The sequence below is a fragment of the Micropterus salmoides genome, unplaced genomic scaffold (assembly GCF_014851395.1).
Source record: "Micropterus salmoides isolate LMB-PRFRI ecotype aquatic unplaced genomic scaffold, ASM1485139v1 Ms_hic_scaffold_3, whole genome shotgun sequence".
NCBI classification, from domain to species: Eukaryota; Metazoa; Chordata; class Actinopteri; order Centrarchiformes; family Centrarchidae; genus Micropterus; species Micropterus salmoides.
Genome location: NW_024042261.1, coordinates 26,546,460 through 26,569,753, shown reverse-complemented (window position 1 = coordinate 26,569,753; position 23,294 = coordinate 26,546,460). Strand labels below are relative to the sequence as shown.

At 41.2% G+C, this 23,294-nt stretch overlaps 1 protein-coding gene and 1 pseudogene across 1 annotated transcript; both read right to left on the bottom strand.

Moving 5' to 3' along the window:
* Positions 1-10,021: 10,021 nt before the first annotated feature.
* On the bottom strand, positions 10,022-13,996 carry LOC119882440 (annotated as a pseudogene).
* A 4,442-nt stretch (positions 13,997-18,438) lies between these two features.
* LOC119882360 (extracellular calcium-sensing receptor-like) lies at positions 18,439-22,187 on the bottom strand. The gene is made up of 6 exons (XM_038692375.1): positions 21,994-22,187; positions 21,464-21,761; positions 20,513-21,295; positions 20,123-20,350; positions 19,830-19,953; positions 18,439-19,352 (listed from the first exon to the last, which is right to left on the bottom strand). Exons 1-6 carry the CDS (start codon positions 22,170-22,172, stop codon positions 18,439-18,441), a joined length of 2,526 nt encoding a protein of 841 aa, XP_038548303.1. The 5' UTR covers positions 22,173-22,187.
* Positions 22,188-23,294: the final 1,107 nt, after the last annotated feature.

The window sequence follows — 23,294 nt, the reverse complement described above, 5'->3', positions numbered from 1 at the left end:
TGTTGACATCCTTCTCCAGGATGGTGAGTGAGAGGGAGGAAGTGGAGCTACCCCGCTTTGAGGAGGGGGAGGAGGAGCTGGCCCCCACTGAGGAGGAGGAAGATGAGATGGTGGACTGTGGTCATCCAGTGGGGAGACGGAAGAGTAATTTTTAGAGAAGCGTTGTTGAAGTTTAGCTATTTTCAGTCGTTTAGCTTCTCGCACCTTGCTAAACCTGAACTTGGACTCCCTAAACCTGGCCCTGTCCCCACTCCTAGACGCCTCTTCCTTTTCCAACCTTAGCTGTCTGAGTTTAGCTGTGAACCAGTAATGAATGTAGGCACCAACCAGTATGAATTAGGCACATTCACAGGAAGAATAAACCGTGCTGCTGAATCACTGTCATATTGTTACAACATTTTTGTGCATTGCTATTTTCATGGTGCCAAAATCAAATTTGTGTGTTGCACATAATGTTGTAGGCACTAGAGAGAGGATGTCCTTTTCCATCTGTTTTATCATGGTGGCAGTGTCATAACCCAGCTCAAAGGCCATGACAAATGCGGAGAGGACACGGAGGATTGCCAAAAGTAAACATATTTATTGTAACAACCTAAACAACTAAACTAATAATCAACAATGTAGAGTGTGTTAGTCAGTGAAATCAGCGGTGTAGATGTGGGTGTGTTGAGGAGTGGTAACAAACATAATGTAACAAAACAAAGGAGTGTTGCAGCGGTTGCTGCTGGCAGGAGTGGGACCAGATCAGAGAGAGAGCGAGAGCAAAAAGGCCAGAGTATTTATCCTCCCACAGGGTCTTGCCCAGGTGCTCCCAGTCTAGCTCACCAGTGCCGATACCTTCAGGGACAAAAGGAGAACAATAAACTGTCCCTAGGGACCACCACACTTAACAAGACTACCCAACGGATCTAAACAACCTAAATTACGTCAATATGACACAAAGAAGATACATGACCTATGTCCCGGCCACTTCACCTGCAACCATCCTCACTTATCCTCAGTAACCCCGGTACCTGAGAAGCCGATTAAGAGAACATATACAGAAGGAACAGACAAATGACAATATCAACTTTGGAGCCCATACTAATCCCCATCAATGCAGAGGAGCGCGAGAAAGTGCATCTGCAATAATATTCTGACCCCTTTATGTATCTAATATCCAGGTTATAAGCCTGGAGAAACAATGACCACCGCGTCAGTCTCTGGTTGGGACATCTGAGCGAATGCAAAAAGGTTAGCGGATTGTGGTCAGTGTACACCACAATAGGCCCTCCTGCTGCTAGATAGATGTCAAAATGTTGTAAAGCCCAAATAAGTGACAACGCTTCTGTTATGGTGTGGGGACAGAGTGGACCCAACACTCAGGGTGAACAGGTTTAATTGAAGGGAAAAAGGGGTTGAGGGAGTGGAGGTGAGGGAGAGGTGGATGCCGGGGAAACACGGGCACGGGGAACCGAGGAAGTAAGGAGGCACGGGGAGGAGCAAGGAGGAGGTCCGAGGGGAGAGAGCAGGGTGGTGAGCCCAGCTGACGGAACGGAGGACGGAGGTGAGGGAACCTGGAGGGGAGACAGACAGACGGTAGATGCAGGGGAAAAAAAGTACAAAGAAACAGTGACAGATTACTCGGGTTAGAGCGATGAGGTGGCACCAGGTTAGGAGCAACGGCGATCAAGCATGGGTTCGCTGGAGGACCGGAGTAGAAGTACTGTCAGAGATGAGGCTGATTGCTGGCAGGTGTGGCAGGCAGAGGAGGTGGCTGACGAGGTACAGGTGCGGGTCGTTGGCTGGGCTCAGGAGTGGAGGGAGAGAGAGAGGGCGAGCACACGCAGGGAAGGAGACACAGGAGGCAGGCAGAGTACAGGAAAACACCAGGGGAAAACAGAATCACAAGCAAAAAGAGAAATAAACAGGACACTCACCGTCAGCCGAGCTTCCACCACAACAGCTTCCTTCTCAATCACAGAATAGTTACTCTGGTAAATGTTACACTTTCTGGAGGAGAAACTAACTGGCCTCACCAAACCTTGGTCACCCGCCTGGAGCAAAACGGCGCCTGCTCCCACCTGGCTGGCATCCACTTGAAGCATAAAAGCTTGATCAAAACAAGGAGCTGCTAGTAGAACACAACAAGAGTTTCACATTATCAAAGACTTGTTGACAACTAGCCAACCAATCAAATTTCCTCTTTGCCTTGAGCATTTCGGTGATGGGAAACAACAGTGGAGAAGTTTTTGCAAAAACCTCTATAATAACACACTAAACCCAAGAACCTCTGAAGTTCCTTTTTTGTGGTGGATACTGCTATTGCCATGACTTTGGCCTGGACTGGACCCACACAGCCTTGTCCTACCACATGGCCAAGATATGTCACTGTCGCCATGGCAAAGCTACATTTAGCCAAATTGATGGTGAGGTGTGCTTCCACCAATGCACGAATGCGCTGGAGATGTGAATGCCAGGTGTCACTATAAATGACCACATCATCAAGATAAACAGAACAGCCCTTTCAAACCAGACACTACACGATTCATCAACCGCTGAAAAGCTGCAGGGGCATTCTTTAACCCAAATGGCATCACATTGTACGAATACAAACCCGAAGGTGTAATAAACACAGAAACTTCCTTTGCACATTTGGACAAAGGCACTTGCCAGTAACATTTAAGCAAATCAAATTTGCTAACAAATTTGGCAGATTCCACCTGATCTATGCAGTCATCCATGTGTGGGATTGGAAACGAGTCTGATTTTGTTACAGCATTTACTTTCCTAAAGTCTGACCAAATTCTTGGTGTGCCATCATGTTTTGGAACCAAAATACAAGGGGAGGCCCAACTGGATGCAGAAGGAACAGCAATATCATTTTGGAGCATGTAATCCACCTCAGCATCCAAATAACTTCGTTTAGCTGGGGCCACACGATAGAAATGCTGTTTAATCAGCTGAGCATCTCCAACATCTATATCATGTTCAATCCAAGTGGTATGAGAAGGGATGTCACCAAACAGACATGGAAACTTGTGTACCAACTCAGCCAATTCACTACGTTTAGACTCGGGCAAATGAGCCAACAACTTATCCAAATTACAAGAGATTCTGAATTTTTCAGTCTCCCACAGAGCAAACTTTCGTCTGGCTCCGGCACCCCATCTGACTCGTGGCAAAAGCTCTGAAGTCACCAAAAGCGCTGGGCACACAACATCCTTCACATCCTGACCTGCATCAATCTCAACTTCACGCTTGTAGTAAGGTTTAGGAGATTAACATGATACAGTCATCAAGCTTTCTTACGTCCTGGCGTCTCCACAATATAGTTCAATTCTGAAAGCTTCTCAATCACAGTGTATGGACCAATATACTTAGCTTGAAATGGCGAACCCACAATAGGCATCAGTGCAAGGACCTGGTCACCTGGACTGAACTCCTGTCTCTCGGTATGTCTGTCATAGAACTTTTTCATTTTACTTTGCGATACACCCAATTTCTCTTGTGCCATACACCCAGCTTTAAACAAATGGTGTCTGAACCCATTCACAAAGTCTATCAGATTCTTCTGTATCAACACAGCCACTTTTCAAAACAGCCAAAGGACCCCGCACTGTACGCCCAAAAACCAGCTAATTTGGGCTAAAGCCTGTACTTTCCTGTACAGCCTCTCGTACAGCCAACATTAGCTATGGGAGCCCGTCTTCCTAGTCTCTATTTAGCTCCATACGGTATGCACGCAAAAGAGACTTAAGCGTCTGATGGAACCTCTCCAAAGCCCCCTGGCTTTGCGCATGATAGTCCGAAGACTGATTTTGTTTAATGCGCAGCAGCTTCAACACTTGACCAAACATGTGAGATGTAAAGTTTGACCCCTGGTCGCTCTGGATCACCTTAGGAATGCCAAATATGGAAATTAAGTGTGTCAAGGCCCTAACCACTGACTTAGTTGTAATTGACCTCAACGGGTATGCAGCTGGATACCTGGTGCTGTGACACTTAACAGTAAGTAAATATTTACAACCCGACTTACCACAAGGCAATGGACCCACACAACAATAAGGTGCGTAAAAGGTTCACTCACAGCTGGAATAGGCTATAATGGCGCAGGTTTGATTCTGCTTACCTGTAAGCTGGCACACATGACAGGTCTTAATATACGCACACATCCTTTTTTAGTTGAGGCCAAAAGAAATGTTTTAGGATGTTAAGGTATGTTTTCCAGACAACAAAGTGCCCACACTCATTATGTGCCACCTTCAAAACAAGTGGACAAAACTTAGATGGCACAACTACCTGGAAAACATCACCTTTCACACCATCCTCACTCACTGGAACCCATGTTCTAAACAGCATTTCATTATGCACAAGTAGCCAGATGCCACATTACCAATCTCCAAGGCAGGCACAACACGCTGAAATGTTTCCTTCAAACAGACGTCATTGCGCGGCTCCTGAACCACCTCACCATGAGACAATGACAAGGGCAGCTCAGCCAGAGATGGGACCTCCAAAGGCACATCAACACTTTTAGATTCAGGTAACACATCAAGCTGCAAGTTGTGCATAAGGAGTGTAACCACACAGGCTGGAGAAGCGTCCTGCAATGCACCAGAACTCTTATCAGACACAAACTCAGATGGACACAATGTGACTATTGGCGAGGGATTAGTGTCAGCCCAAACTCTGCTACCAGCCAAACTGTTCCCCAAAATAAGGTGTATACCTTCAATAGGCAATGCCGATAGCACACCCACGTCAACCTCACCCTGAACCTGGTCACAGTCAAGAACCATCCTGTGCAAAGGTGCTGGAAACACACTAAACCCCATTCCATGACTGAGAACAAAGTCACCAGTTTCTGTGTGCCCTGAAAAAGGTAACACAGAACTAACAATCTAGGAGTTGTAGGCCCCCGTATCCCTCAGGATCTTCAGTGGGATTTTAACATCACTACCCATCAGTGACACATGCCGCATTCGAGACCGGAAAAATCCCAGTTCCGACCTCAAAGCGTTCCAGGTGCATGGGGGTGCATGACGCCGAAAGTGAACAAAAACCATAGCTGACCGTGACAAAGTGGACACACAGTTGCACCCTCAGCAGTGTTTTAGGTTACTTTAAAGGATGGCAGTTTAACTGCAACAACTGACATAAATAGCCTATACGTTACTAGTTAACTGTGTACCCCTCTAGCTACATCAGTTGGTAACCCTCAAGTCAGTCAGTGTTGTAGATTACACTTCACTTCCTAATGTTTTGGCATTTCTAACAATAACTTTTATGCAGAGAAGATGACTTTATGAGAGTCTTTACTTTAGTCAGCTACCTAATAGGCCTAACATATTTCTACATCAATGTACATGCAGAACAGGTTTTACTATATGAACGTATGCATTATTTTAATTTAAATACATGCAAATATACTTTTTGTTGCTTTTTGTTTATGGTTTACTATTTACAATGTGTGCTTCCATGGGCGCTGACATTGTTTTGTGACGTAATTCTGCTGATACTCGTGAAGTTGAGGTACATATTTTTTTTGAGTTCACAAGTAGGAAATCTGACTTCAGGTGGCGTTCCAGGATAGTTTTTCTAGTTGGAGGTCGGAAATTTCCCAGTTCCGAGTTGCCTGCAGCAACAGACCCGCCTCGAATGAAAGGAGCATAAGCTGCCAAAAGTTCTGCTTCACAAATGAGTGAACACCTCTCAGAAACATAGTCAGCTTTAACAGTTGCAGCAAATGCCACAGGTCTAACATTAGCTTTTGTTCCCTTTGTCTTAGCCTTTAAAACAGCACAATCTACCTTCCAATGTCCCCTTTCACGACAATAGTTACAGACATCATTATCAGCAAATGTACGACTTGTTTTACAATCAGGTTTCATATGACTGATTTTCATTGAATGCACCATATCAGACGGCGCGTCAAAACCACTACGTCACGCACCAAACTCAAGAGCTACATGATGTTCCCTGAATCTGCTCTTATGGAGTAACATATACTCATCAGCTGCAACAGCAGCGTCCCCAGCCGTAGCAACGTTTCGTTCTGAGATGTATGTGGAAACACGTTCTGGCAGAGTATTCTTAAACTGCTCCAATATTACCAAGTTGCACAGATCCTCAAAGGTGGTGACTTCCAGCGCAGTTAACCACCTTCTAAAGTGAGTTGAAAGGTCTCTGGCAAACTCGGCATATGTCTGGCCATTCTTCTTTTCCCAAGACCTGAAGCGCTGGCGATCTGCTTTTGGTACAAGCTCATAAGCTCTAAGAACAGCTGATTTTATTTTTATCATATCTGCTATTGTCAGGACTTAAAGATGCATACGCCTCTTGTACTGAAGCATCAGCGCGCCGTCCCCTTCAGGCCAGTTCCTGGCCTTAGTGACACGTTCAAACAACAGAAAAAATGTGTCTGGGTCTTTGTCATTAAATGGTGGCAACAAGCGCAAGTTACTTACATCAAAAAAGTCAGATGATCTGGACTGCTGCCCGCCATGAGCCTCACTTGACAATAAGCCATCTCTAATCATAGATAACCGATCTCCCTCTAAATCTATTTTTGCCTTTTCAGTGCTCTGGTGAATTCTCTCCAATTCCAGCTGCTTTTTAACGTTCAATTCATGTTTCCTTTTCTCATGCTCCAACTGCAACATCAACATCTCTTTCTGATGCTCAAAAGAGAAAACATGTGTTGTTGGAATCTGCTTTAGACACTGACATAATGCCAGCTACTAGTAACTTAGATTTAATAGCTGATTTAATGGTTTCTTTGACACGTTTGTCTCTGACCACCTCCACTGAAAAATGCTCAGCAATCTGGAGCAGCTGCTCTTTTGTGCACTTATCCAGGGATTCCTGAGACGGAGCGGCAATAAATGCTTCAACTTCAGACATGTTAAATTGCCTATGCAACAAACCTCGAAAACTAAATGTAGGACACCCGACGTTCACCTGTGTGTCCAAAGAGGACTAATCCCCTACATAGTTTCCCCGCTATCTGAAACTAGTATGACCAACTAAGCTCCCCCCTAGTCTTCATGTGGCTAGTTGTGGTGGGTATTTAAGCACTAGAGACCGCTGGATCAGGAAAGCGACTGGCGAACCAGCAACACTCCCGAAACCACAGACATGCTCCCAAGCAACAGCTTTTGCCACGTTCGCCACAACACTACCCCCCAAACAGCTCACCGAACCCAAAGGGGAACGTTGCTACAACCTACAAGGGATAACTCATTACCACTACACAAAACTACACACAGGCAACCCGGCAAATGTCAACTGGATCAGCTGATCACAACACGAACCACCGGCAAAACGTGCTTTATCAGTACAAAATCATCCTCAAGTGCGTGTCCTTCCTGTTAATCCAAACAAAAGTTTACCAGCCCGCACCTGCCCAGGTAAACCAGAGAACAAAGACCACTGAGCACGCCACGAGCGCGCCGAACAAACTCTACGCATACGCGCATCAGATCCATGTGTGAAATACAAAGCAAACCTACATACTACTAGGCAACAAACTCTAAATACCAAATAACATTTTCAGTAATCTTACCAAACAATCGCAGCACCAACGGCTGGACGAGCCCCCAATTTGTCATAATCCGGCTCAAGGGCCATGACAAATGCGGAGAGGACACGGAGGATTGCCAAAAGTAAACATGTTTATTGTAACAACTGAAAACAAAGTAATAATCAACAACGTAGAGTGTGTTAGTCAGTGAAATCAGTGGTGTAGATATGGATGAGTAAGTAAGTATGGAGCTTGGGTGTTAAAACATAATGTAACAAAACAAAGGTGTGTTACAGTGGCTGCTCCCGGAAGGAGTGGGACCAGATCAGAGAGAGAGCGAGAGCAAAAGGGCCGCAGTATTTATCCTCCCACATCGTCTGGCCCAGATGCTCCCAATCTGGCTCACGGGCGCTGATACCTCAGAACAGTAAAGTGCCCAACACCACACAGTTAAACACCCAACTAGGCAAGGCCGTCACAGCAGTATGAAGTGAGTGTGAATATATCACTGTTTTTATAGTCAGACAAGGCAAGGCCAGGCAAGGCAACTTAATTTGTAAAGCACAATTCATACACTAGGGCAGTTCGATGTGTTAGAGGGAGAAAAAAAAAAAGTATGTAGATGTAAAATAAAATGCTTATAGTGTTAAAAATCAGTGGTGTATTGTAATCCTAACCCAGGGTCATCAGTGCGCATGTGTAAAGGCCTGTAAAGGCCCACTTATACTCCTGCGTAGGGTCTACGTGTGTACCTACGCCGTAGGCTACACACGTAGCCATGCATTTATACTTGTGCGTAGGTCATTCTGCAATTACACCCCCAAACGCTAGTCGGCGGTAGCGCTACAGCATCCACTGTGTTGACTTTTGGCGGCCGAGCAGGCTAACTTCCGGTTTAGCGCTTCGCTAATGTAAATGGAGGTAAAATTGTATACGTGCGGCTGGTGTAGCCTTTTCAAATGTTACCGACCAAATGGATCACATTCTGATAGTGAAACGAGTCATTTCGCTCGGGTTGCGATGGTCAAATATATTGATTCACTGTGTTACAGCTCCCATTTTGGCTGCTAGTAAATGTTACTTCAAAGCGTGGGGTACTTCCGGTCAGCTCGGAGGCACTGGAAGGCTACCCAGCCGACCAATCACAGAGCTCACGGTCCGCGTCAACTCGACGTGGGGTTACACGTCAGGCGACGGCGTAGCCTCTGCGTAGCCCCGTAGCCTACGCCGTCGATTTGACGCAGAAGTATAAATTGCACTTAAGCGTAGCATGCATGTGTGCAGTGGCGGTAGAGGAACGACATAAAGAATATTTGATCGTTTTTAAATAGCCGGCTACTTAAAAAAGGACCCGCGGGGAACCGTAATGTGCATGCAGTTGTAATGTAATGTAGTAATGCATGTAAAAGTCTGCACACGACCGGTGAATGACAGGCGAGAGAGAGAGAGAGAGAGAGAGAGAGAGACAGGGTCTTCAAAAAGCCTCAGTTTAGCTGGAAATTTACAGTGTAAGTTGAATGAACAGAGACGCGGAGCTACCGTGTGTAACCCCCACCCCCCGCTCGCAATCGCCGTGCACAAAAACACACATGATTCGACTATCAGTCGACTATAGACAGAACTTGACGATTCTGATTTGACTATGTAAATCCTTAGTCGGGGCCCTAGTGCAGAGGAACATTAATAATATTAATATAAGTTCTGCCATTCGGTAATCTCCAATGGCCAATGTCTGTTTACTTAAAGAGGGAAAAGTGAAAAAGTTATTTTGAATGTCAGACAATACAAGTGAAGTCGGTTTTTATGCTTTTATTCTGGTCCACCTGCACCTACCACTGGCTTTCACATGAGGAGTCTTTGGGGCCTGTTTAGATATGTGTTATGCAATGCAAGGAATCTGGGGTGTGTAAGGTGAGGGAGTGTGGAGAAATGTGTATCCCTAGCTGAATGATAAGAATGTCCCAAGAACAGAACATATCTGTTCGCATGGTGTATACATGGTATACAGTATGCCTAGCAAACAAATCAGTTCTTGGCCGAAAAGGTTATCTGGACATTAGTCAAACAATATGAATGGATGCTGTCCTATAAAATCCCCATAAACAATAGTTAATGGTTCAGACAGGGGTTCAAAGCATGTGATTTTGCTTGCTCTACAGAAACAGCTGTACCAGAAAAAAGGCACTGCAACACCTTCAATGACTATTTGGTTGTTTTGGAGTTAGCTCTGTGTATCTGTATTTGTGTAAGGCAATTTTTTGTTCTGCTATTGTAACCATATTTAACTTTTTTTAATGTCATATATTTTGTAAAGTATTTTGTGACCTTGTTTATACAAGTAAAGTCATATGTATTATTGTTATTGTGCATATGTGATGATAGGTTGTGGTGTATTTTGAATTTATGTGACCTGCCTTTTCTGCCTCCCATTAATTTTCAGGAGAGTTCGCTGATACATCTGAAGGTAACTATGCTAGAATGCCTTTGCAAACGTATTTATTTAAAGTTTCAGAGGGTTTATGGTGCCCCCTTTCCCATCATATTCTTTTTTGTATTCTTCTCTGGTTTCAGTAAGATAATATAACATTTTGGAATAAAAATACAAATGAGCAGTCCAAAACTTGAAGCCAAAATAGCAAATATCTCCACAGCAACACTGAACTTCCCAGGAGAGCTGACATATGCTGGGATAAAAGTGAGCCATACTGCACAGAATATCAGCATGCTAAAGGTGATAAATTTGGCTTCATTGAAATTATCGGGCAATTTCCGAGCCAGAAAAGCAAGAATAAAACATAAAATGGCCAGAAGTCCTATGTAACCAAGTACAGCCCAAAAGCCTATAGCTGTGCCAAGAGCACACTCTAAGATGATTTTGTCCTTAAACCCCTTAAAATTCTTAAATGGAAAAGGAGGAGAAATTGATAACCAGAGGATACATATGATGACTTGTATGAGAGTGAAACCCAGAACACTGAGCTTCTGCTGTGCAGGCCCAAACCATTTCATCACATTACTACCTGGAAGTGTGGCCCTGAAGGCCATTAACACCACTATTGTTTTCCCCAGAACACAAGAAATACAGAGGACAAAGGTGATGCCAAATGTTGTGTGTCGCAGCATGCAGGACCACTCAGAGGGCTGACCGATGAAGGTCAGAGAACACAGGAAACACAGGGTCAAGGAGAAGAGCAGCAGGAAGCTCAGCTCAGAGTTGTTGGCCCTGACAATAGGAGTCTGCCTGTATCTGAAGAAAATAATTGCCACAACAGCAGTCATGCATGTTCCAAATAAGGAGGCAGCAGTGAGAAGTGCTCCCATAATCTCTTCATATGATAAAAACTCTGCCTCCTTCTTTACACAGGTATCTCTTTTCTCATTGGACCAGAACTCAGGGTGGCATCTCACACACGTGACAGAATCTGAAAAATAATATTGAAACGTTAGACTAGCTCAGTGCATTTGTCTGTTTTGTCTCTATGTTGTATCTTTTCTGTGCCTACAAAACAGACAATACAAGATCACTAGACAATAAAAGGATAACCTTACGACATGTACATGGTATCTTCAAGAAATATTTGAATCTTAAGTACACGAAACAGTATAAACAGATTTTTAGGGCTGCAGCTAACGATGATTTTAGCAATCGAGTATTCTACAGATTATTTCATTGATTCGTCGAGTTGCAATCGAATTAATTGATTTCATCGATAAATACTTTCAGCCCTACAGATTTGAAGAATTTATTTCGATTCATTTTCATTTTCTTATAGTCTTAATAACTAAGTGCTATATTTTTTTTTTATGTATTATGATGTTGTGTTTTCATATAGCAAGATCCAAGCTGCGAAAATGTAATGAAATTTTAGTGCATTTATTGTATTGACATTTACTGCATGCTCAGATATCAGGAGGTATTTTTGTAATTTGAGTGAGCTGACTCTTTAACGACCATTTTATTACTTTTTACCCATAATTTTTCTTTAATGATTATTACAATATTAATTTAATAAAATATTTTATAACCAACTTCAAAGTGATTAATTTCTGACTTTGACTCATTGAGGTTTTACCAAATATTACACTGCTGCTAAAATGCTTGCCTTCATAACTTCCTTCTCCTCCTATGTATGTAATACAAGAAGCCTGAGAATGAATAGGCTGAGAACAACACATACTGCCCAAATCTTCCAAAGGATTTTTAAAAATCATTCTATATATAGTGAAATTTGAGCAATTTTGTAATTTTGACTTACAGTAATATCTTACATTTGCTTTGACTTTGATATGCATTTCCAAGACTATTCAGACATTGATATATCTGGTTTCAGACATATTGTATAGGGTATTTGATCCAAAGAGTTCTGATAAAATTATATATAGAGTTTTGTTTGTGTAAAAGACTACATAATTACTATATATTCCTTGCAAGTAATCCCCTCATCCTTTTGAAATCAGATTTAAAAACGGAACTATTTCTTAAAATTGGCATGTGAACATGACAACTTTTAGACTTGTGTTTTATCTTGCATAAATTATTACTACACCTGTAATGTTGCTTATTTCTCCCTCTGCACATCTTAAACAGTCATAGCAGCAAACAGGCTTTCCTTTCTGGAGAACCTTACGAGTTCCAGGGGGACATTTCTCACTGCAAACTGACAAAGGTACCTGCATGAGCAAAACAAATATGACAAAAAATGAATGGGCATTTAGTTTGACAAGGTGCGTCTTTACAAAAACCTGTTAATAAAAAATGCATCAAAACCAACAATTTTGATTTTATAGTAAGAATAACTAATAAATTATACATTTCTAATAATTCATATAGATGGTCATTCACAATAACAGTAAACATATGGTAGCTTACCTGTTTTGAGTTTTGTACCCAAATAAAAGAATTATTTTGCAGATTCAGCTGTTTGCCTTCAGGTAAAGATGCATCATGAAAACCAACTGTGACAAAGTCCACAGTGCCATTTTCTGTTGGCTGCCAGTTTATAATTTCATACTTTGCTGCTGGGTCTCCATTCTCATTAAAGTAAACCTCATCTCCTTCCTTTGTTTTGAACTGAATCTTTCTTATGTGCTGTAAAATCTAAGAAGATATATAGATAACTAGATAATTATCTGACAAACATTGTCATCATGTAGGCAACTTGTCTCAACAGCATAATAGACAGACTGCAATGTTTATTTTTAAAAATTGTTTGTAAATGTGACTTAATGTAAAACACAACTTTAAGACTTGGTGTTTAACTCACCGTGAATGGATCTAGCAACAGTGTGTTGTTACATGTTTTATTACAATTGAGAATACTATGAAGTGCGTGGGCCACAGCATACACGCCTTTATAGATGTTGTTAAAGATAGGCATTAGCGACATGTCAGTAAAGCTGTTTTGCACTCCAGCGAGATCTTCATGTCCAGTACATTCTTTCCCTGCAGATGACTCTGACTGGTTGAACTTGCAGCTAAATAATTCCTCCCAAAACTCTGTAAACATTTCATTACTAGATGAATTGAGCGGCTTCACATCCAACATGAACTCTCTCATGCCACTGACATGTGCTCTGGGGATGGCCAGGCCTATGGCACCATCCAGAATGTGATGCCTGTCCATGGCTGCAGTTTGAGAATCAAAGATCCAGCTCTCACTGCCTACCCACTGGTATCCAGTCAAGTTGTGGTGAGACAACGCATGTATTACCATATCCATATCCAAGTGAGAAAGGAAAGCAACAATCACCTTAGAAGTGGAAGCCTTGATAATGTCAATTATCTTTTGTACTTTCTCTGGTGGATCTGTTCTAAAGAAAGGTACAGAGTACTCTAAACAGATGCCCAGCTGCTGGGCAATTTCTATGAATGTGGCCATTCCATTATTGCCATAATCATCATTTGTTCTAATAGCTCCAACCCAAGTCCAACCAAAGTGCTTGACCAACTGTGCCAGGGCTCTGCTCTGGTAGTAGTCACTGGGTATTGTTCTGAGGAAGGATGGGTACTTGGTTTTATCGCTGAGACAAGCACAAGTAGCAAAGTGGCTGATCTAAAAGAAAAAAGAAATTATATTCCAAAATAAAGATGTAAAAAAAATAGACAGCACAGTCCCCCTTTTGTTATGAACAGCTGGAAGAATTACAGAACAATGATTATTTTTCACAAGAAGAATTTAAATTTTTACCAATCTTACCCACCAGTGGGATGTGAAAGGGTCCGATGACAGTAGCTATAGCCATGCAAGGAGAAGAGGAGGTCTCTCCCATAATGGCCTGCACTTGGGCAGGTCTGGTACATGGTGCCTCAGAGGATACAGACACCGCTTCGTTACCATTAGCCAAGGCCAGCGCAACCCTCACACCTCTGGCAATGGAGCCACATACATCATAGATCTTATAGCCCAGAGATATGCCAGGCAGTAGGTATGTGCTGTTATTAATCTCCTCTATGGCAAAGAGCATAGCCTGGGCAAACTGGAACTCTCTGAAATGCAAACTTAATGTGCACAGTTATAAATTGTAAATAATCTGTTCTTAGAAACAAATAGCACAGTAAATAAAAGCATTTAGATGTATTAATACACATATCAAGCAATATTTCTAACTTTATAGTTTATACCTTTTTGTATCTAATTTGTTTCTCTATTCACTTCCTCTTATATATTTTAAATCTAAATAGATTTAATGTATAGTTTACCTGGTGCATTCCAGTGGCAGTGGTTTGTGCATGTAGGTATCCTGTCTGTCTTTCCACCTGCTGTGGAAAGAGAACATTCCACCCAACATAATGTCCCCATCCTTAGATAGCTGGGGGTTTTCAGGATCCCCTCTCTGCCTGCACACCAGCTCCTCAGCCTGAGAGACGGACGCCATCAACAACAGCTGTAAGAGTGCCCAACCGTGTTCTGGCCACCTCTGTGTGGACATCATACTGTTGAAGAGAGCTAAACCACTAACCCTAACTGGTATTTATTTGGAGCAGCATGAAAAATAGTAATAGAACAGTGATGTTTTATCTCTGTGGACCTGCAAGTGCATGGGGCATGAGGAGGGCGGTCCCCCCCCAAAAAAATAGTATTGACAGATAAGAATATTCTTTTTGCTGTAAAAAAAAAAAGGCTTTCTTTTTTATACATTAACACATTACATTAATTTATAGAGGGGACAATTTATTATTAGGGGTCCAAGCCAGAGTGGGGCTGGGAACCCGCGAATGCAAGGCAGAGTGGGGCTGGGAACCCTATTGTAATTGTTCTAGTTTTTATTATTATTTTTTTCTTCCGTACGTTTTCGCCTAATTCCGATACTGCAGCCTAGACGGTAACTGCTAGGGACATGAAACTCACAGGGTAGGCCCATGAGACGACGGCATGCGAAAAAATTCGCTCACTTCGACCACTAGGTGGCACTACAAGCAAGGTCCAAAGTTTGGCACTTTCAAATCGCTGTAACTCCCGCATACAGTGGCGGATATAACCTTATATCCACGCTTTCGGGGGATCGAGCTGAATCTCGTGGTATAGCCACGCCCAATTCCGCCTAGACTTTTTTCCGCTACATTGCAAAAACTGAAAAACCTATTTTAATTAACTCCTAAGAAAGCCGCAAGTCCGATCGACACCAAACTTGGCACAGATAATCTCTGGACCAAGCTGATGAAAGTTTGTAGAGGAAATTTTGATCCGACTAAAAACGTCGCAATTATATGCTAGCAAACGTTTGCGAAAAACGCTACTAACAGGAAATGATGTCATATCTTCGCTTTGGAATGGCCAATTGACACCAAATTTGGAGCGTTAATGTGCGACGCCCCCCTGGCCTGTGCAAAATTTGGTGCAACTCATCCCTAGGTGGCGCTGTTTAATCCAAGAAAATTGTTCCTCTATAACCACAACTCACACTGACATGAAACCAGTGCCCAATTGTTCAGCATGGTCCCCTTACTACAGGCACCAAAGTTTACCCAAATATGCCAATAGGTGGCGCTTTTGTTGCAGATTAAAGACGTCAAAAAAAATTCCATTGACTTACATGCATTTTATATCTCCATAACCACAAGTCCGATTGACACCAAATTTGGGTCAATTGTTCCCCATGGGGCCCTGATGACACCTGAAAGATTTGGTGTACTTCGACCAAAGGGTCAGATCTCACCAGAGATGGGGACTCGAGTTTGAGACTCAGAGTCTAGTCTCTGGAGCTCAGAGACTTGTAAGCATCACATCCAGGTTTGTCCCCGCAGTATTGGGCAAGTTACTCAGAAATTGTAAAAAGTTACCAGTTACTTATTACTTCTTAAAAAAGTAAAAATATTATCTTACTTATTATTGGGTGATAAATGTAACTTGTTATGTTACTCCTTAGGTTGGTATATATTATTTTCACTCCCCCCCCAAAACAAAGCAGTCTCACCCAACTACCGACTTTTTAACAGCAGCAAGGAGTATGTTTTTTTACAAAACAGACAACATTTCTTAACGCCACTGAAATAAAAAATATAAAGCAAGTAAATTCTGACTTTTGAACTTGTGTTTTTTGCATATGTATTTATAAGTGCAGTTTTCAGTGTTTTTACAAAACGTAAAACTGCTGCTTCAGCAGATGCTTCAATAAATTAGATGTAGAATTGTTGGCAATTGAAAGCTTTTTTGCTGGTCGGACAAAGTTTACAACAGACGACAAGGTTCTTTGCATATTAGACTGTGACAATGCCCTACAACACTTCAAAAGAAATAATACTGAAATGTGACATCAGAAATAAGACATCATCTTGATGTTAGTAAAAAGTGTATGTGCATAAGAAAAAAGAAAGTTAACACATCAACACAAGCACAGGTTCGTGTGCTGTGTGCTGTATCATATGATGACCTTCAGAGCTGCAGCCTTCTTGCAAGGGCCCCTTTGTATTTAAAAATGTAGGCTTCTACACTTATCAGGTCTGAGTGCAGGTGCTAGCAATAGTTTCTTAATATCCATAAAGGCCCCATTGTCCCTCGCTCGGATATGCAATTAATTCTAAATTATGGCCTGAGCCTGAGCCTGCTAGCCACACTATACCACTGACCAGGTGTGTGTTTTTGCAAAATGTGTAGTGAGTGTGTTCTCCTGAAGTCTGGGTCTTCCTACAAAAACGTGAAGGCCTCAGCAACAGGCTGAGCGAGAAAACTGCACCTCAAAGTTTCAGTGTATCTTTAATAAACACCTTAAATATTATTCTACTAAATATGTTAAATATAATCCTAATCAAGTTATGCATAAAATATTCAAACATCATAGCTAATTTAAATCTTCAACAGCTGCTATCAGCTGATGTGCTGGGATTGTGAGCTGAGCTTGACTTTATTGCCTGCCTGAACTAATGCTATGCTTGATTTGTTTTGCTGAATACAACCTGTTACAGCTGACAGCAGTGAAAGTGAAACAAAACAGTAGCTGTCACACGAAAACAGAGTAACAGTGAGAATATATTTATATATTAATTTATTGTTGTAGAAAAATTGTGTCTACTTTAGGTTCTTAATGAAAGACAAACACACATTTCTTTAAATGAGAGAAAGGACTTACATAATAAACATCAATGGAGCAGTTTCTTCCTATCTTCCTTGAATTCCATCAGTTTTTAAAAATGAATAAATTATTTAAAAACAAGTAGTCATCCCACTATAACTTGTTCTAATTGGCACTACATACACACAGGTTTTTCTATTATATATGTAGCTCAAAGTTTGAGATAACAAACATGCATATCTGTTTTCAATTCATTAAGCACATGCACCTTATTTTTATATAGCACTACAATAAGTACTCTTTGATAATTTTTTTAAATACTAACCTTTTGCTAAGTCACAACTTACCGTCTACTTTATTTTTACACAAATCGGCAACAATAACATGGATTAATATATTTAAAAATGACCAAGTGATAAAACTAAAAAGTAAAAAATTATAAGTTATTAATAAGATAATGCTGGTTAAACTGGAGTACCTAAGAATTAAATATGTGTTTATGTTCTCCCATTTGATTTGGTTGTTTTGAGTGTTACCTTTGTGTATCTGTTTTTGGTCAAGGCATTTTTTGTTCTCATATTGTAACCATATTTTGTATGGTTATTTATTTTTGTTTATTCTCATATATTTGTGAAGCACTTTGTCTCCTTGTTTAGATAAGTGCCAAACAAATCAAGCTATAAGCATTATTATTGTGCATATGTGATGATAGGTTTTATGTCTTTGGGTGGGGCGCATTTTGAATTCATTTGACCTGCCTCAACTGCCTCTTATTGGTTTTTCTGTTGCTATCCAGGAGAGGTCACTGGGTGCCTGGAGGGAGTAACTCTGGCCGGGATCCAGCTGTTGTTGGTTGTGCATGGCAGAGGGGCAGTCACTGCCCATGTGACCCCAGCCATCACAGTTACAGCATCTCATTGGAGTGGTGTTTTGTAGATCAATTCTCTGGGAATAATGCTGGTGTTGGCCTGAACCACGTGCACCTGATCCTCTTTCACAGTCTCGTCCATGGTCACATCCATATCTCTGTGGGTAAAACATCAACTGTGCTTGTTGAAATTTCTTGCCCTGCTTTTGTTGGCAGTCAGTCTTTTTGATGATTTTTTTTTTCCAAACAGAGGCATAACGTCCTGCCTTTGATTTTGCATGAATAATGTGCCCCCAGACAGTTTTTAGGTCTGCTCCCTCCCAACCAGTGCAGGTTTGAGCTGCTGTGGTTTTGTGCTCCCAACTGAGTCCTCTGATGAGAGCATTCCTGAGTACACTGTGATATATGTTGTTGTCTTGTTCGAGGCCTGAATGGGAGACAAACATGTTTTCCATGCATGCACAAAAATCAGTGGAAGGTTCCAATTTTACATGTTTGTTAGTTGGGTCTAGTTAACAAAATATTATGTAAAGATTATAACGGCACTAGAAAGTTTTCAGAGCGATTTTGGTGCCCCTTTTCCCATCAAACTCTTTTTTGTATTCTTTTCTGGTTTCAGTAAGATAATATAACATTTTGGAATAAATATACAAATGAGCAGTCCAAAACTTGAAGCCAGAATAGCAAATATCTCCACAGCAACACTGAACTTTCCAGGAGAGCTGACATACGCTGGGATAAAAGTGATCCATACTGCGCAGAATATCAGCATGCTGAAGGTGATAAATTTGGCTTCATTGAAATTATCAGGCAGTTTTCGAGCCAGAAAAGCAAGAATAAAACATAAAATGGCCAGAAGTCCTATGTAACCAAGTACAGCCCAAAAGCCTACAGCTGAGCCCAGAGCACACTCTAAGATGATTTTGTCCTTAAATCCCTTAAAATTCTTAAATGGAAAAGGAGGAGAAATTGTTAACCAGAGGAGACATATGATGACTTGTATGAGAGTGAAACCCAGAACACTGAGCTTCTGCTGTGCAGGACCAAACCATTTCATCACATTACTACCTGGAAGTGTGGCCCTGAAAGCCATTAGCACCACTATTGTTTTCCCCAGAACACAAGAGATACAGAGGACAAAGGTGATGCCGAATGCTGTGTGTCGCAGCATGCAGGACCACTCAGAGGGCCGACCGATGAAGGTCAGAGAACACAGGAAACACAGGGTCAAGGAGAAAAGTAGCAAGAAGCTCAGCTCAGAGTTGTTGGCCCTGACAATAGGAGTCTGCCTGTATCTGAAGAAAATAATTGCCACAACAGCAGTCATGCATGTTCCAAATAGGGAGGTTGCAGTGAGCAGTGCTCCCATAATCTCTTCATATGATAGAAACTCTGACTCCTTCTTTACACAGGCATCTCTTTTCTCATTGGACCAAAACTCAGGGTGGCATCTCACACATGTGACAGAATCTGAAAAGTAATATTGAAGCAAGTGTTAGCTAGCTCAGTACATTTGTATTTTTTGTGTCTCAATGTTAAATCTTTTCTATGATTATAAGACAGGCAATGATTAACAGACAGTAAATGGATAACTTTATGAAAGCCATATTTCTCATTTTTCAATAAGCAATGGAATTGATGTAATTTTAAAACTAGTTGAGCTGCACATCTTTTTCATATTAGGGCATTAACCTTGATAAGCAATTCCAAGATTTTTTTAAGAGTTATGTGACCGATTTCAGACTTATGTATCAGTATTTATTTAGGATATTTAAAGACTTGATTTTAAATGGTTTGTTTAAATCACTAAATGATTACTATCAAATCACAACACCCCATGCTTTAGAATCAAATTACAAAACTATACCATTTCTTAAAATTGATAGCCTATGTGAACATGACACCTTTTTTGACTTTGGTTTGGTCTTACATTAAATATTTCTACACCTGTAATGTTGCTTATTTCTCCCTCTGCGCATCTTAAACAGTCATAGCAGCAAACAGGCTTTCCTTTCTGGAGAACCTTACGAGTTCCTGGGGGACATTTCTTACTGCAAACTGACAAAGGCACCTGCATGAATAAAATAACTATTAGAAAAGTGTATGGGCATTTGCTTTGACAAGGGGTTGTTTTTACAAGCATCTATTATTAATTTTAATGTATGGAAACCAAATAGTGCGATTGTCCACTAACAATGACTAATCAATTATACAGTTACGTTAATCACATGGTAGCTTACCTCTTTTGAGTTCTGTGCCCAAATGAAAGAATTATTTTGCAGATTCAGCTGTATCTCTGAAGGCAAAGATGCATCATGAACACCGACTGTGACAAAGTCCACAATGCCATTTTCTGTTGGCTGCCAGTTTATAATTTCATACTTTGCTGCTGGGTCTCCATTCTCATTAAAGTAAACCTCATCTCCATCCTTCGTTTTGAACTGTATCTTTCTTATGTGCTGTAAAATCTAAGAAGATATGTAGATCATTATCTGACAAACATTTTGTAGACATGTTAACTCAACAATTTTCGATTTCTATTTTCTATTTTCAAAATAAAAACAATTTCCTTTCCTGTAAATATAACTTAACGTAAAAACTATAATTTCAGTCTGTTGTGTTCAACTCACCATGAATGGATCTAGCTGCACTGTGTTGTTACATGTTTTGTCACAGTTGAGAATACTATGAAGTGCGTGGGCAACAGCATACACTCCTTTATAGATGTTGTTAAAGATAGGCATGAGTGACATATAAGTGAAGCTGTTTTGCACTCCTCTCAGATCTTCATGTCCAGTACATTCTCTCTGATTCCCTGACTGGTTGAACTTACAGCTAAATAATGCCTCCCAAAACTCTGTAAACATTTCATTACTAGATGAATTGAGCGGCCTCACATCCAACATGAACTCTCTCATGCCACTGACATGTGCTTTGGGGATGGACAGGCCTATGGCACCATCCAGAATGTGATGCCTATCCATGGCTGCAGTTTGGGAATCAAAGATCCAACTCTCACTGCCTACCCACTGGTACCCAGTCAAGTTGTAGCCGGACAACTCCTGTATTAGCACATCCATATCCTTGTGGGAGAGGAAAGCAACAATCACATTGGAAGTGGAAGACTTGATAATGTCAACTATCTTTAGTATTTTGTCTGGTGGATCTGTTCTCAAGAAAGACACAGAATACTCTAAACAGATGCCCAGCTGCTGGGCAGTTTCTGTGAATGTGGCCATGCCGTTATTGCCATAATCATCATTTGTTCTAATGGCTCCAACCCAAGTCCAGCCAAAGTGCTTGACCAACTGTGCCAGGGCTCTGCTCTGGTAGTAGTCACTGGGTATTGTTCTGAGGAAGGATGGGTACTTGGTTTTATCGCTGAGACAAGCACAAGTAGCAAAGTGGCTGATCTAAAAGACAAATGAAATTACACCACGAGATACTGTATGTAAAATATAAAACATTTCCACTGCACACTACAATTATGTTAAACCCCCTTTGCTATGACCAGCTGGAAGAATTACTGAATAATAATTAATTTTAACTAAAATAATTCAGTTTTTATCAATTTTACCCACCAGTGGGATGTGAAAGGGTCCGATGACAGTAGCTATAGCCATGCAAGGAGAAGAGGAGGTCTCTCCCATAATGGCCTGCACTTGGGCAGGTCTGGTACATGGTGCCACGGAGGATGCAGACACCACTTCATTACCATTAGCCAAGGCCAGTGCAACCCTCACACCTCTGGCAATGGAGCTACAGGCATCATAGATCTTATAGCCCAGAGAAATGCCAGGCAGTAGGTATGTGCTGTTATTAATCTCCTCTATGGCAAAGAGCATAGCCTGGGCATACTGGAACCCTCTCAAATTCAAGCTTGATGCAGATGGAGATAAATAGTTAGAACTGCAAATACTTTTCACTTGAAATAGAAAAATACCACAGTCAATAAAAACTTTTAATGGTATTAATACACACATCGTGGAATATTTCTTATTTTAATATTCAGTTTGTTTTTGATTCAGTTTTTTTTTGTATGTGTTTTGCATCTGTACCCACTTTCTCTTAGGTATTTTAAATCTAAGAAAATGTATGTGGTATAATTTACCTGGTGCATTGCAGTGGCGGTGGTTTGTGCATGTAGATATCCTGTCTGTCTTTCCAGCTGCTGTGGAAAGAGAAGATTCCCCCTAACATAATGTCCCCATTTTTAGATAGCTGGGGGTTTTCAGGATCACCTCGTCGTGTGCACACTCGCTCCTCAGCCTGAGAGAGAGACGCCAACATCAACAGCTGTAAGAGTGCCCAACCCTGCTCTGGCCACCTCTGTGTGTATGTCATACTGTCGATGAGAGCTAAACCACTGGGTGGCATCATGTGAACCTTAATTTAAATCAAAACTTTGCACTGGTATTTATACATTTTGGAGCAGCATTTAAAAATAGCAGTAGAACAGTGATCTTTTATCTCTGTGGACCTGCAAGGTGAGGCAAGGGAAGGGAGGTGCACAAACAAAAAATAAAAAATAATTAAGGGCCTTGTTCGATTTTCAAATCTTAACAGTATATGTTATCAAATAATCATATTCAGTTGTGCTGTACAAAATGTTTACCCTCTTGACAGTAAGATTTTAACATGATGGAGGCACAATTCATAATTGCAGTTTAGACACTTAAATAAAATGCAGGATGTAGGTGATATAAAGTTGAGAAAATTAGACTTATAAGGAATTCCCCACAACCACAAAGTCCCGTTAAAATGCATTAACTAATCTATTTTGTTTTTGGGGCTACTTAGTGGGCAGTGCAACAAGCTGTAAACACAACATAATCACCTTAGAAAGTTGATATAGCTGTCATGTGTTAGATTATGTACACTTCAAGCTGACACAGAGCAATATAAGCAATTGTTTGGAGTCATGTTTGTGTCCACCTGATGAATGCAAATCCAATATTCACTATCTTGAGTGCTCTGTTTTGGTCCCCACCAACTCTAAGTTCACCATCTGGTTGCTAACTTTGTTTGGAGATGGGTAGGTGTGTTTTTACGTGAAAGAATGAAATACGATGTAGTCATGGTAATGTCTCACATACAGTACAAAATGCCCATAAACCTTATAAAATATGTAGGCCATGCAATACATACTTGTTGCATTTTTGTACTTCTGGAGTTGTCTGAAATGTTTTAATTAATTACATAATCCTGTCCTGTGCAAAATGAAGAAATGCCTCCAATAACAAGTTTGCCATTTTGGGCCAGTTCAGCTGGTTGTGCACTCTACACAGAGACTCACTTTCCCATAGTAGAACCGAGAGGAGCTGCCTCAACAACAATAGTTCTACTCTTTTAACCAGGCCAATCAACTCTACAGTACATGCAAGAGGTTTATACATGAACAACAAGGGGGGA